We start from the raw sequence: 15,950 nt of genomic DNA on the forward strand, positions 1-15,950 counted from the left end.
ACAATAATATTGTAGAGTAGGTCCTCCAAACTGCTCTGGATAATACTGGAGTGTAGGTCCTCCAAACTGCTCTGGATAATACTGGAATGTCGGTCCTCCAAACTGCTCTGGATAATACTGGAGTTTAGGTCCTCCAAACTGCTCTGGATAATACTGGAGTGTAGGTCTGATGAAACTGCTCTGGATAATACTGGAGTGTAGGTCTGATCAAACTGCTCTGGATAATACTGGAGTGTAGGTCCTCCAAACTGTTCTGGATAATACTGGAGTGTAGGTCTGATGAAACTGCTCTGGATAATACTGGAGTGTAGGTCTGATCAAACTGCTCTGGATAATACTGGAGTGTAGGTCTGATGAAACTGCTCTGGATAATACTGGAGTGTAGGTCTGATCAAACTGCTCTGGATAATACTGGAGTGTAGGTCCTCCAAACTGCTATGGATAATACTGGAGTGTAGGTCTGATCAAACTGCTCTGGATAATACTGGAGTGTAGGTCTGATGAAACTGCTCTGGATAATATTGTAGAGTAGGTCCTCCAAACTGCTCTGGATAATACTGGAATGTCGGTCCTCCAAACTGCTCTGGATAATACTGAAATGTCGGTCCTCCAAACTGCTCTAGATAATACTGGAGTGTAGGTCTGATCAAACTGCTCTGGATAATACTGGAGTGTAGGTCCTCCAAACTGCTCTGGATAATACTGGAGTGTAGTTCTGATCAAACTGCTCTGGATAATACTGGAGTGTAGGTCTGATCAAACTGCTCTGGATAATACTGGAGTGTAGGTCTGATCAAACTGCTCTGGATAATACTGGAGTGTAGGTCCTCCAAACTGTTCTGGATAATACTGGAGTGTAGGTCCTCCAAACTGCTCTGGATAATACTGGAGTGTAGGTCCTCCAAACTGCTCTGGATAATACTGGAGTGTAGGTCTGATGAAACTGCTCTGGATAATACTGGAGTGTAGGTCCTCCAAACTGTTCTGGATAATACTGGAGTGTAGGTCTGATCAAACTGCTCTGGATAATACTGGAGTGTAGGTCTGATCAAACTGCTTTGGATAATACTGGAGTGTAGGTCTGATCAAACTGCTCTGGATAATACTGGAGTGTAGGTCTGATCAAACTGCTCTGGATAATACTGGAGTGTAGGTCTGATCAAACTGCTCTGGATAATACTGGAGTGTAGGTCTGATCAAACTGCTCTGGATAATACTGGAGTGTAGGTCCTCCAAACTGCTCTGGATAATACTGGAGTGTAGGTCTGATGAAACTGCTCTGGATAATACTGGAGTGTAGGTCTGATCAAACTGCTCTGGATAATACTGGAGTGTAGGTCCTCCAACCTGTTCTGGATAATACTGGAGTGTAGGTCTGATCAAACTGCTCTGGATAATACTGGAGTGTAGGTCTGATCAAACTGCTCTGGATAATACTGGAGTGTAGGTCTGATCAAACTGTTCTGGATAATACTGGAGTGTAGGTCTGATCAAACTGCTCTGGATAATACTGGAGTGTATGGGACCTATTCAGTGCACTACTTTTGTCCAGGGCCCCTAGGGCTCCATTTGGGACGCAGCCTAGTACACTGCTGTCTTTCCACCGTAAACTCCTGGTTTCAGTTATAATTCTAACCTCTGATCCAAAGCTTATGGAGGGCTAACTGTGTTGGTCTTGTCACAGATCTGTTTTAGCTAGCTATTCGTTACCAGACCTGTGTGGTTATTCTCACTGTGGGGTCGTCTGTCTAACGTACCTGATCGTGACGGTTAAAGCCTTGGCTTGGCAACACACAGATGACTTACTTGACTTGACTTAGGTTACGTCCCAAATGGCACCCTATTCCCAAACATAGTGCACTACTTTTGATCACTACCCTAAGGGCCCTGGTCAAAAGTAGTGCAGTATATAGGAAATAGGGTGCCAAAACAGTTCGGTAGAGTTTGTGCATATACTGTATTATAACAACATTTTGTGACATTTTAGTTAGTTTTGGACTACGGTCAGGGTTTTTTCAGCTGTTCGTGCACACACATTTTTTTTCTGGAGGCAAGCCTAAGTTCGGTGTCTGAAGTTTCCACCCCTTCGTCGGTGATTGGTCAACGGTAGGGATTCTTCAATAAAGTCTTTGTTGTCATTCAACATAAGACGACTTGTTTTCATGCACATTTTTTAATTGAAAAACACTGCACCAAACATCTTAGTTAGATGTAAAATTGTGTGACTAAGATCACTTCGGCAAAAAACAGATTTCTTGAGTTATCTTAGATTAATTCAGACTATTTTGAGGAAGTGTATACTGGCTACGGCATGTCAAAATGGACAAACAGTACTATTGCCGCTCTTTTATCATTTTTAAAGTGAAGGTCTTTTTAAGAGAGTATGCGAGCACACTCGTTCGGTTCGACTAGCTTCAGCCAACAAGTGCTCAGCATAAGTGGGAACTCCTTCAAGACTGTTGGAAAATAATTCCAGGGTGAAGATTCAGCCGAACTGAAGCATGCTGACGCTTTTATTCCTTTTAGCTACTATTGGAGCAGAGGGCCTCGACAGTTCAACACAGACATGACAGATTGTTCTCTAAGGCCATGTCCTTTCAAAGGTAGCCAGTTTAAACTGAATTACTCCAAATTGCTTAAATGGAAATAAAAAATAAAAATATCTACATCATAGTCATTATCTCCAGAACCATCCCTGCGTCAACATATGTGAAAATTGCACATTTCTATGTTTTGTAGTAAAATAGATAGAAGAAGATGTTTCCAATGACATCATCGGTGTGCATCATGTGATTTTAACCAATTGTGAGGAGGCATTATCTACTAATTACCTACTAATTGTCTACTAATTAGTTTATGATGTCATTGGAAACACCTACCTTCCTCCATCTTTTTTTACTACTAAACATAGAAACGTGCCATTTTCAACTATGTTGACGTTGGAGTGGTGCTGGAGATGATGGCTATGACATTGAGTTGTCCCTTTAAGCATTCCTCTTAGTAGTCAGGTTATGTCGGATAAGATATGTTGCATCAGTGGATGAACTTGACGTGACCTTTATTTAGCTACCGGTTGCTGCATGATCATCACAATAAACTAACATGGCCCGAATGCGTCCCAAATAGCACCCCTTTTTCCCTATATAGTGCATTACTTTTGACCAGGGCCCATAGGGTCAAAAGAACTAAACCTTATATTCTCACCATAACTGTGTGTGAATGTATTGATATTGTGGCATAGGGTAACACTTAACTACACAGGCGTAAGAGAAACTTAGTGTAAGGTGTTACCCGGCATGGCTTTGCGGTGTCATTATTCTGTTGGCAGGTACATTATGGGTAATATTCACCACATTGTGAGAGGAAAGCCCCCCAGGACACCCAAGCTGTCCTCAGACAACCCCTCGTTTGTTCGAGGACTAGCTCCATGTGACCGGCGTACTACGGCGTTAGGAGAAGGACTACAACGCTGTCTGTCAGACAGAGGACATGTCCTACGTTAGGAGAAGACTACAACGCTGTCTGTCAGACAGAGGACATGTCCTACGTTAGGAGAAGGACTACAACGCTGTCTGTCAGACAGAGGACATGTCCTACGTTAGGAGAAGACTACAACGCTGTCTGTCAGACAGAGGACATGTCCTACGTTAGGAGAAGGACTACAACGCTGTCTGTCAGACAGAGGACATGTCCTACGTTAGGAGAAGGACTACAACGCTGTCTGTCAGACAGAGGACATGTCCTACATTAGGAGAAGGACTACAACGCTGTCTGTCAGACAGAGGACATGTCCTACGTTAGGAGAAGACTACAACGCTGTCTGTCAGACAGAGGACATGTCCTACATTAGGAGAAGGACTACAACGCTGTCTGTCAGACAGAGGACATGTCCTACGTTAGGAGAAGACTACAACGCTGTCTGTCAGACAGAGGACATGTCCTACATTAGGAGAAGGACTACAACGCTGTCTGTCAGACAGAGGACATGTCCTACGTTAGGAGAAGACTACAACGCTGTCTGTCAGACAGAGGACATGTCCTACATTAGGAGAAGGACTACAACGCTGTCTGTCAGACAGAGGACATGTCCTACGTTAGGAGAAGACTACAACGCTGTCTGTCAGACAGAGGACATGTCCTACGTTAGGAGAAGGACTACAACGCTGTCTGTCAGACAGAGGACATGTCCTACGTTAGGAGAAGGACTACAACGCTGTCTGTCAGACAGAGGACATGTCCTACGTTAGGAGAAGGACTACAACGCTGTCTGTCAGACAGAGGACATGTCCTACGTTAGGAGAAGACTACAACGCTGTCTGTCAGACAGAGGACATGTCCTACGTTAGGAGAAGACTACAACGCTGTCTGTCAGACAGAGGACATGTCCTACGTTAGGAGAAGGACTACAACGCTGTCTGTCAGACAGAGGACATGTCCTACGTTAGGAGAAGGACTACAACGCTGTCTGTCAGACAGAGGACATGTCCTACGTTAGGAGAAGACTACAACGCTGTCTGTCAGACAGAGGACATGTCCTACGTTAGGAGAAGGACTACAACGCTGTCTGTCAGACAGAGGACATGTCCTACGTTAGGAGAAGACTACAACGCTGTCTGTCAGACAGAGGACATGTCCTACGTTAGGAGAAGGACTACAACGCTGTCTGTCGGACAGAGGACATGTCCTACGTTAGGAGAAGGACTACAACGCTGTCTGTCAGACAGAGGACATGTCCTACGTTAGGAGAAGGACTACAACGCTGTCTGTCAGACAGAGGACATGTCCTACGTTAGGAGAAGACTACAACGCTGTCTGTCAGACAGAGGACATGTCCTACGTTAGGAGAAGACTACAACGCTGTCTGTCAGACAGAGGACATGTCCTACGTTAGGAGAAGGACTACAACGCTGTCTGTCGGACAGAGGACATGTCCTACATTAGGAGAAGGACTACAACGCTGTCTGTCAGACAGAGGACATGTCCTACGTTAGGAGAAGGACTACAACGCTGTCTGTCGGACAGAGGACATGTCCTACGTTAGGAGAAGGACTACAACGCTGTCTGTCGGACAGAGGACATGTCCTACATTAGGAGAAGGACTACAACGCTGTCTGTCAGACAGAGGACATGTCCTACGTTAGGAGAAGACTACAACGCTGTCTGTCAGACAGAGGACATGTCCTACGTTAGGAGAAGGACTACAACGCTGTCTGTCAGACAGAGGACATGTCCCACATTAGGAGAAGACTACAACGCTGTCTGTCAGACAGAGGACATGTCCTACGTTAGGAGAAGACTACAACGCTGTCTGTCAGACAGAGGACATGTCCTACGTTAGGAGAAGGACTACAACGCTGTCTGTCAGACAGAGGACATGTCCTACGTTAGGAGAAGACTACAACGCTGTCTGTCAGACAGAGGACATGTCCTACGTTAGGAGAAGACTACAACGCTGTCTGTCAGACAGAGGACATGTCCTACGTTAGGAGAAGGACTACAACGCTGTCTGTCAGACAGAGGACATGTCCTACGTTAGGAGAAGGACTACAACGCTGTCTGTCAGACAGAGGACATGTCCTACGTTAGGAGAAGGACTACAACGCTGTCTGTCAGACAGAGGACATGTCCTACGTTAGGAGAAGGACTACAACGCTGTCTGTCAGACAGAGGACATGTCCTACGTTAGGAGAAGGACTACAACGCTGTCTGTCAGACAGAGGACATGTCCTACGTTAGGAGAAGACTACAACGCTGTCTGTCAGACAGAGGACATGTCCTACGTTAGGAGAAGGACTACAACGCTGTCTGTCAGACAGAGGACATGTCCTACGTTAGGAGAAGACTACAACGCTGTCTGTCAGACAGAGGACATGTCCTACGTTAGGAGAAGACTACAACGCTGTCTGTCAGACAGAGGACATGTCCTACGTTAGGAGAAGGACTACAACGCTGTCTGTCAGACAGAGGACATGTCCTACGTTAGGAGAAGACTACAACGCTGTCTGTCAGACAGAGGACATGTCCTACATTAGGAGAAGGACTACAACGCTGTCTGTCAGACAGAGGACATGTCCTACGTTAGGAGAAGGACTACAACGCTGTCTGTCAGACAGAGGACATGTCCTACGTTAGGAGAAGACTACAACGCTGTCTGTCAGACAGAGGACATGTCCTACGTTAGGAGAAGACTACAACGCTGTCTGTCAGACAGAGGACATGTCCTACGTTAGGAGAAGACTACAACGCTGTCTGTCAGACAGAGGACATGTCCTACGTTAGGAGAAGACTACAACGCTGTCTGTCAGACAGAGGACATGTCCTACGTTAGGAGAAGGACTACAACGCTGTCTGTCAGACAGAGGACATGTCCTACGTTAGGAGAAGACTACAACGCTGTCTGTCAGACAGAGGACATGTCCTACGTTAGGAGAAGGACTACAACGCTGTCTGTCAGACAGAGGACATGTCCTACGTTAGGAGAAGGACTACAACGCTGTCTGTCAGACAGAGGACATGTCCTACGTTAGGAGAAGACTACAACGCTGTCTGTCAGACAGAGGACATGTCCTACGTTAGGAGAAGACTACAACGCTGTCTGTCAGACAGAGGACATGTCCTACGTTAGGAGAAGGACTACAACGCTGTCTGTCAGACAGAGGACATGTCCTACGTTAGGAGAAGGACTACAACGCTGTCTGTCAGACAGAGGACATGTCCTACGTTAGGAGAAGGACTACAACGCTGTCTGTCAGACAGAGGACATGTCCTACGTTAGGAGAAGACTACAACGCTGTCTGTCAGACAGAGGACATGTCCTACGTTAGGAGAAGACTACAACGCTGTCTGTCAGACAGAGGACATGTCCTACATTAGGAGAAGGACTACAACGCTGTCTGTCAGACAGAGGACATGTCCTACGCTAGGAGAAGACTACAACGCTGTCTGTCAGACAGAGGACATGTCCTACGTTAGGAGAAGACTACAACGCTGTCTGTCAGACAGAGGACATGTCCTACGTTAGGAGAAGGACTACAACGCTGTCTGTCAGACAGAGGACATGTCCTACGTTAGGAGAAGGACTACAACGCTGTCTGTCAGACAGAGGACATGTCCTACGTTAGGAGAAGGACTACAACGCTGTCTGTCAGACAGAGGACATGTCCTACGTTAGGAGAAGACTACAACGCTGTCTGTCAGACAGAGGACATGTCCTACGTTAGGAGAAGACTACAACGCTGTCTGTCAGACAGAGGACATGTCCTACGTTAGGAGAAGGACTACAACGCTGTCTGTCGGACAGAGGACATGTCCTACGTTAGGAGAAGACTACAACGCTGTCTGTCAGACAGAGGACATGTCCTACGTTAGGAGAAGACTACAACGCTGTCTGTCGGACAGAGGACATGTCCTATGTGTAGTATGGATCCAGATGGAACATCAGTGAATCCATTGTTCGTCTGCTGACTTTATGACCCCCGACCTTAGCCTTTTGTGATGTAAAAACCCTGTGGTATTTGTGGTACAGGTCAACCGACTGACGCCAGATTGAACATGTTTTACTGAGGAGACCTTTTACACAACCTATTCCCCATAACCTCTTATCGAAGGAACAACTCATTATTAGCGGTTTTCATGTCATCTCCCCAAGCTGAGGCTCGTTACAGCTGCAATCTGTTACCTCTTTTACAGTCAAACTATAAATATTAAATGGGACTTTCCCCCTTCGTTTTCAGCATCTGTAGTCTTTGCAGTGATTTGTTGCGGGTGATCTGTGAATATTCATGCCATTTATGGACCTGTCAGAACAGGTTTGGTGCTAACGTTGCTATGGGACTGGTTGCCAAGGAGCAGTGATCAAAGAAATAGAATTCCATTTCTATGGTAGTGATGCAGCATCGCTTAATCAAACACTCTACAGATGATGAAAATAACATGAGGAATGTTGTGCACATTAGCAGACGTGCCAACAGGCTATGCCAAACTACACATGAGTATCTGTTCTCACCGGGAAAGGGAGAATGTGTGTTGGTGTTCTGTGTATCAAAACCAATAGACTGGTTAGGGGTACAGAAGTCTATTCCTGAAGTGGTTTGATTATCTTCTGGCCATATCATTCTCTTTAGTTACTCTCCTTTCATGCCATTTGTGTTTTAATACATTTCTCTTACAGTAGAAAGATATAATTGAATTATCACAGCGCTACACGATCAAAATGTATTCCTTTTCAAACAATTCAAACAGCTGTCTTGATCTTTCTCCATATATGACCATTTTGAAACAGCTATACAGCTATACTACAAAATCTCTGTCACCATCAGAACACAACCAATCACAACACAACCCTCTCTCAATCAGAACACAACCAATCATAACACAACTTCTCTCAATCAGAACACAACCAATCACAACACAACCCTCTCTCAATCAGAACACAACCAATCATAACGCATCTTCTCTCAATCAGAACACAACCAATCACAACACAACCCTCTCTCAGTCAGAACACAACCAATCACAACCCTCTCTCAGTCAGAACACAACCAATCGCAACCCTCTCTCAGTCAGAACACAACCAATCACAACCCTCTCTCAGTCAGAACACAACCAATCACAACCCTCTCCCAGTCAGAACACAACCAGTCATAACACAACCCTCTCTCAGTCAGAACACAACCAATCACAACCCTCTCCCAGTCAGAACACAACCAGTCATAACACAACCCTCTCTCAGTCAGAACACAACCAATCACAACCCTCTCTCAGTCAGAACACAACCAATCAAAACCCTCTCTCAGTCAGAACACAACCAATCACAACACAACCCTCTCTCAGTCAGAACACAACCAATCACAACCCTCTCTCAGTCAGAACACAACCAATCACAACCCAGCCCTCTCAGTCAGAACACAACCAATCACAACCCTTTCTCAGTCAGAACACAACCAATCATATCCCTCTCTTAGTCAGAATACAACCAATCACAACCCAGCCCTCTCAGTCAGAACACAACCAATCACAACCCTCTCTCAGTCAGAACACAACCAATCACAACCCTCTCTCAGTCAGAACACAACCAATCACAACCCTCTCTTAGTCAGAACACAACCAATCGCAACCCTCTCTTAGTCAGAACACAACCAATCACAACCCTCTCTCAGTCAGAACACAACCAATCACAACCCTTTCTCAGTCAGAACACAACCAATCATATCCCTCTCTTAGTCAGAACACAACCAATCACAACCCAGCCCTCTCAGTCAGAACACAACCAATCACAACCCTCTCTCAGTCAGAACACAACCAATCACAACCTTCTCTTAGTCAGAACACAACCAATCACAACCCTCTCTTAGTCAGAACACAACCAATCACAACCCAGCCCTCTCAGTCAGAACACAACCAATCACAACCCTCTCTCAGTCAGAACACAACCAATCACAACCCTCTCTCAGTCAGAACACAACCTTACTGTATCACTTCCAGTCTAGGAAGCCGTCCCAAACAGCACATCAACCTTCCTTCCAGCCTTCCAGCCAAACCCCAGCCCTCCTTACACCGGCCCCAATGACTTCACTTCCCCAATGAAATCATTCCCAATTAAGGAGTGACTGAAGAAACCTTTCTGATCTGTGAAGAGATCGCTGCAAATATGACTTTACTCACACGGTTGGTTGTTGACCAACTGACGGACCTTCCCACTTGACACTAACTTGTTTTGGAACAATCTTTCCGGGGAAACATCCACGTTGCAAACAAATCTTCAACTTGACATCCAAAAGAGTTTCAAAGAAACACAAAGCAACACTGTACATCAGTAATCAGTGTAATTAATGTACCAACACTGTACATCAGTAATCAGTGTAATTAATGTACCAACACTGTACATCAGTAATCAGTGTAATTAATGTACCAACACTGTACATCAGTAATCAGTGTAATTAATGTACCAACACTGTACATCAGTAATCAGTGTAATTAATGTACCAACACTGTACATCAGTAATCAGTGTAATTAATGTACCAACACTGTACATCAGTAATCAGTGTAATTAATGTACCAACACCGTACATCAGTAATCAGTGTAATTAATGTACCAACACCGTACATCAGTAATCAGTGTAATTAATGTACCAACACTGTACATCCGTAATCAGTGTAATTAATGTACCAACACTGTACATCAGTAATCAGTGTAATTAATGTACCAACACCGTACATCAGTAATCAGTGTAATTAATGTACCAACACCGTACATCAGTAATCAGTGTAATTAATGTACCAACACTGTACATCCGTAATCAGTGTAATTAATGTACCAACACTGTACATCAGTAATCAGTGTAATTAATGTACCAACACCGTACATCAGTAATCAGTGTAATTAATGCACCAACACTGTACATCAGTAATCAGTGTAATTAATGTACCAACACCGTACATCAGTAATCAGTGTAATTAATGTACCAACACTGTACATCAGTAATCAGTGTAATTAATGTACCAACACTGTACATCAGTAATCAGTGTAATTAATGTACCAACACTGTACATCAGTAATCAGTGTAATTAATGTACCAACACTGTACATCAGTAATCAGTGTAATTAATGTACCAACACTGTACTTCAGTAATCAGTGTAATTAATGAGCTGCTGATTGGTCAAATTGGCCAATATAAAACAAACATATCCCGCCCAAAAAGTTGATGAAGGACTCTTTGTCCGTGTAACGAGATCTTCTGGCCTAGTTTAACTTTCTAACTTTGTGTTCTGAGAGAGAGAGAGCGTGAGAAGTGTTTTGGGTAAAGTGTTTTGTGGATTCAACAGGATCGTGTGTCCCCCTTGTGTTTCAGGTGTGTGACTCTGACACTATGCTGGATCCTGCGTCCTCTGTGGAGATGGTGAAGGTTCTGGAGGAAGACCCCATGGTGGGAGGAGTGGGAGGAGACGTCCAGGTAATGTCTCCATTGTTATTGACTAGTCTGTTTGTCTGAGACGGTGTTCTCCTAGCCTGGTACCGTACTGTAGGTGCTGAAACCAGCTCCAGTCTTCTGTTGATAGAAGACTAGTGTTGCGTTCAGCACAGTGGAGTCTGCTGAGGGGAGAACGGTTCACAATAATGTCTGGAATGGAGTAAATGGAATGGCATCAAACCATGTGTTTCATGTATTTGATACCTTTCCACTCATTCCGCACCAGTCATTACCACGAGCCCCGTCCTCCCCAATTAAGGTGCCACCAACCTCCTGTGGTTCAGCACCTACAGTACATACGGCATGAATACAAAGCTAGGGTTGTCCAACTGCTTTCAGAGATGTACTGGGTGTGCAGGTGGGTCATCTAACCCAGTGGAGTCTGCTGAGGGAAGGATGACTCATAATAATGTCTGGAATGGAGTGGAATGGAGTGAATGAAATAGTATCAAACACATGAAAACCATGAGCCGTCCTCCCCTCAGCAGCCTCCACTGATCTGACCCATCACTAACAAAGCTGGTAAAAAATGATCCTGATCTTCAGTCTGGACCGTGATTGGCAGATCCAGGTGTGTTACTGCTGGACCAAAAAGCCTGACCACCCAGTAGCTCTCCAGGACTCGGGGTTGGAGACCCCTGCCTTATATAGTGCACTGCTGTAGTCTACGTGTCTACACTGCCTAAACGGAACTCTATTCCCTATAGAATGCACAACTTTTACCTAGAGCCCTTTGATCCATAAGCACAATTTGGGCTCTGGCCAACAGTAGTGGACTCTATAGGGAGGCTGTGGGAATCTTCAGATTTTCTCTGGTTAAGCTGAGAGAATCTTCAGATTTGCTCCAGGTTAAGCTGAGAGAATCTTCAGATTTGCTCCGGGTTAAACTGAGAGAATCTTCAGATTTGCTCCGGTTAAGCTGAGAGAATCTTCAGATTTGCTCTGGTTAAACTGAGAGAATCTTCAGATTTGCTCCAGTTAAACTGAGAGAATCTTCAGATTTGCTCCAGGTTAAACTGAGAGAATCTTCAGATTTGCTCCGGTTAAACTGAGAGAATCTTCAGATTTGCTCCAGGTTAAGCTGAGAGACTCTTCAGATTTGCTCCAGGTTAAGCTGAGAGAATCTTCAGATTTGCTCCGGGTTAAACTGAGAGAATCTTCAGATTTGCTCCGGTTAAACTGAGAGAATCTTCAGATTTGCTCCGGTTAAGCTGAGAGAATCTTCAGATTTGCTCCAGGTTAAGCTGAGAGAATCTTCTCACACTGTGGTTTATTAACTGATGTAGTGATGTTGATGCCTTTACGACCCACATTTAGAAGTTACAAAGAAATAAACACAAACCTCTTAATAGTATTTTGATAGCTTTTTCAACAAGTAAGCTTCAGTACATAAAATAAAGCTTTAGTGCTTTCTTTTATGATCCTGTAAAGTATTTCTGGACAAGAGAAAGAGTAATGGTTAAGCCTACACAGTTGTTGAGGACCAAATCTGGCCTTATTGACTTTAAAGTTCCCTGAATACCAAATAATACAAACTATAAAAATGAATCTACACAACAGGACATTCCTTGACAAAATTGAGTTAGCCTATACCTTAGGCTTACATTGATTACTCTCATGTGAGAATTCTACACAATAGCAGGTTGATAGGGTGGAACATTTGTAAGAGCTCTGGGAGAGTTGATAGCATTTTATTTTGCTAATTAGGGGTCCTTAAACCAATTGCCCACGATTGTGCCGTTTGGTTGCTATGCTAATACTATAGAATGTGTTTACAGCAGTTGTTAACCAACTTAAATACCCTGACCCTATGTGTCTTTCTTCCTCCACAGATCCTGAACAAATACGAGTCCTGGATCTCGTTTCTTAGCAGCGTCCGTTACTGGATGGCCTTCAACATCGAGCGAGCGTGTCAGTCCTACTTCGGCTGCGTCCAGTGCATCAGCGGACCACTGGGAATGTACAGGAACAACCTGCTCCACGAGTTCATAGAGGATTGGTACAACCAGACCTTCATGGGCAGCCATTGTAGCTTCGGTGATGACCGCCACCTCACCAACCGCGTGCTGAGCCTGGGCTACGCCACCAAGTACACGGCCCGGTCCAAGTGCCTGACCGAGACCCCCATCACCTACCTACGCTGGCTGAACCAGCAGACCCGCTGGAGTAAGTCCTATTTCAGAGAGTGGCTCTACAACGCCATGTGGTTCCACAAACACCACCTCTGGATGACCTACGAGGCTGTCATCACTGGGTTCTTCCCCTTCTTCCTCATCGCCACGGCGATACAGCTGTTCTACCAGGGGAGGATCTGGAATATCCTTCTCTTCCTATTGATCGTCCAGGCGGTCGCCCTCATCAAGTCCTCCTTTGCCTCCTGCATGAGGGGCAACATCGTCATGGTCTTCATGTCCTTCTACTCAGTGTTGTACATGTCCAGTCTGCTACCGGCCAAGATGTTCGCTATCGCCACCATAAACAAGGCTGGCTGGGGCACGTCAGGGAGGAAGACGATCGTGACTAACTTCGTAGGGCTCGTTCCCATATCGGTCTGGTTCACCATCCTCTTCCTTGGCATTATCTATACGGTCGTCCAGGAAACCAGAAAAGATTTTCCTTTTCCAGACTCTGAAAAGATAGTCTTAATCGTTGGTGCGATAGTGTACGCCAGCTACTGGGTCATGCTCTTGACGTTGTACATGGTACTGATCACTAAATGTGGCAAGAGGAAGAAAGAACAGCAGTATGATATGGTGCTGGATGTATGACATCTCCCTCCTTTCCTCCTCCTCCTCCTCCCCTGAAACTCCTCCATTGGGTCTTAAACGCCACTCTATTTCCTGTATAGTGCACTACTTTTGACCAGGGTCCATACAGGGCTCTGGTCAAAAAGTAACACACTTTTTAGGGATCAGGGTGCAGTTTGAGATGCAGACATTCTCCCTCTCAACGTTTACAAAGTGAAGAATCTCAAACTGCTCTGATTGTTGGACTCTCGGCAGGTGACGTGAAGTGACAATGCCAAAAGAGCGATATCATTGCTGCTGTGACTGACTGATACAAGAAACTACAGATATTTCCTTCTGAAATATTATGGTGATGAGGTAAAAAAGAAATAAAAAATGGAACTCTTGTTGGTGATGTGTTTTGCCAAATGGAAAACCACCAAATGGACATCCTGTTTTTCCACATAGATACACAGAGATGATATGCATAATGTCCTATGCACTTTTACGTCTCACTCTCATTGTGCATAATGCTTGACAGAGTCATTTGAAGATGAAATACCTCAGTGGTTATGCTTTTCATTGTATGAGTGAGTGATCGGGATGCACCCAGAAAATGGCTCGTTCTTGATCATAACATAATTTATGATGTTTTTGGTCATATTTGTCATTTTTTTATACACAGTTCTTAATGAAAGTCAAAGCTGGAATTTCTCAGTTCTTTTGGCCATGCTGTATCTGTTGACTTGTTACTTTGTAAGTTACATATTATATTTTAATGCCTTTTTATATAGACTTTTTTAATTCTATTTTTGCTTTAATAACCACCAAAGATTCTTTATTTTCATTCATTTTTATATAAGATGGGGAGAAAAAAATACATTGTGCATTCAACTGTTATAACAATGATGTGTATCTGACCAAAAAATGTGAAGTTAACAGCTGGGTTTTTGTCTGCAATGATAACAATAAAATGCAATTCTAGGGATAAGTTATTGAATACAAGAAGGGTGATTAACCTGTGTTTTTTATGTACATTGACAGATAACCAGCAATATTTATAAGAACATTCTGTGGTTTATAGATAATTATATATTTGAATATACATTTCAGACCTTATAGAGACCAATACTCGTTTTGGAGAGGTAGCCGTTCTGCAGGATTTTGCTCCAGCCCTAATCTTAACATAGCCTTTCTCAAATCTAAATTAGCAAGACAGCACAAACAGATCTGGGACCAGGCTAGCTCTAACACACTCTATTCTACTGATCAGCACAAGCTGATCTGGGACCAGGCTAACTGTTACTGCAGGGCAGGGCTGGAGCAAAAGCCTGCCACGCAGTATCTCTTCAGGCGGCGGTTTTGACCACCTCTTGCCTTACTGTCGGACTTCCTGAAATAGTTTTCAAGGTTTCATACGAGTTCACATGAGGACATTCGTAACATGATGCATTCTGAAAATTGTATAAACAATGCGTTAATCCACATCAGATTAAAATCCCAAAAGATACATTTTCATGTATCATGTATCGATGTAATGATCTATTCCAGAGTATTTACTCTTTAGAGAGTTTAAGAACACATTTTAGTCCATCTTATTAAAATTGATCAGACCGAATATTGAACCGTGACTTTGGGATCATGGGTAGTACTATCATGAAGCACTTTTGTGTTGTGCCAAAAAATAAAATAAAAAAAATAATGTCTTACTATGTTTAGAAAGTTGTCATTATTAATCTGTAATACTACCTATGCCATAATGAATACGTGTGACTCCCTCGTGTCTTATAACACTGATGGTCAGTAAAACACACTTGTTTGCACATAAAATGAGACATTCTCACTAGTGTAGTAGTGTTAGTTTACATTGGCGGATGTTGCTGTTTGGCTGTTATTGTGTTTTATTGATTCAATGGAGACAGCTGAATGTGGAGGATACAGGGCCTTTCTCCAGACAAGAATCAGGGGGTGGAGAGTTGCCATGGCAGAGAAGCTTATTTATTGTACACACAAACATTTTAGTATAAAGTAGCAGAGTAGTGAAATCAGTCGTCTAGGCTTGGCCATTCCATAAGCATCCTCTCACTAATCTTCCCAGATCATCCAGGAAGCTCACTTTGAATGAGATACATCACACGGTATTAATAGGGAAGATTTTTCTTTTTCTTTAATGAACAGAATTCTCTCACAGAATTCTCCCACAGAATTCTAACTCAATACTCTATTATTCAAGGCAGCCCATTCCAGAGTAC

The 15,950-nt window shown here is 43.8% G+C and overlaps 1 protein-coding gene across 1 annotated transcript in view; it reads left to right on the top strand.

Moving 5' to 3' along the window:
* The window catches only part of LOC106596763 (hyaluronan synthase 2), a 29,496-nt gene extending 14,089 nt beyond the window's left edge, over window positions 1–15,407 (top strand). The window contains exons 3-4 of the mRNA XM_045719285.2: window positions 10,853–10,954; window positions 12,805–15,407. Coding sequence (XP_045575241.1) covers window positions 10,853–10,954; window positions 12,805–13,740 — 1,038 coding nt within the window. The 3' untranslated portion in view covers window positions 13,741–15,407. The remainder of the gene's footprint in view (window positions 1–10,852; window positions 10,955–12,804) is intronic.
* The last annotated feature ends 543 nt before the right edge of the window (window positions 15,408–15,950 follow it).

Source organism: Salmo salar, chromosome 05, assembly GCF_965601325.2.
Source record: "Salmo salar chromosome 05, fSalSal1, whole genome shotgun sequence".
NCBI lineage: Eukaryota > Metazoa > Chordata > Actinopteri > Salmoniformes > Salmonidae > Salmo > Salmo salar.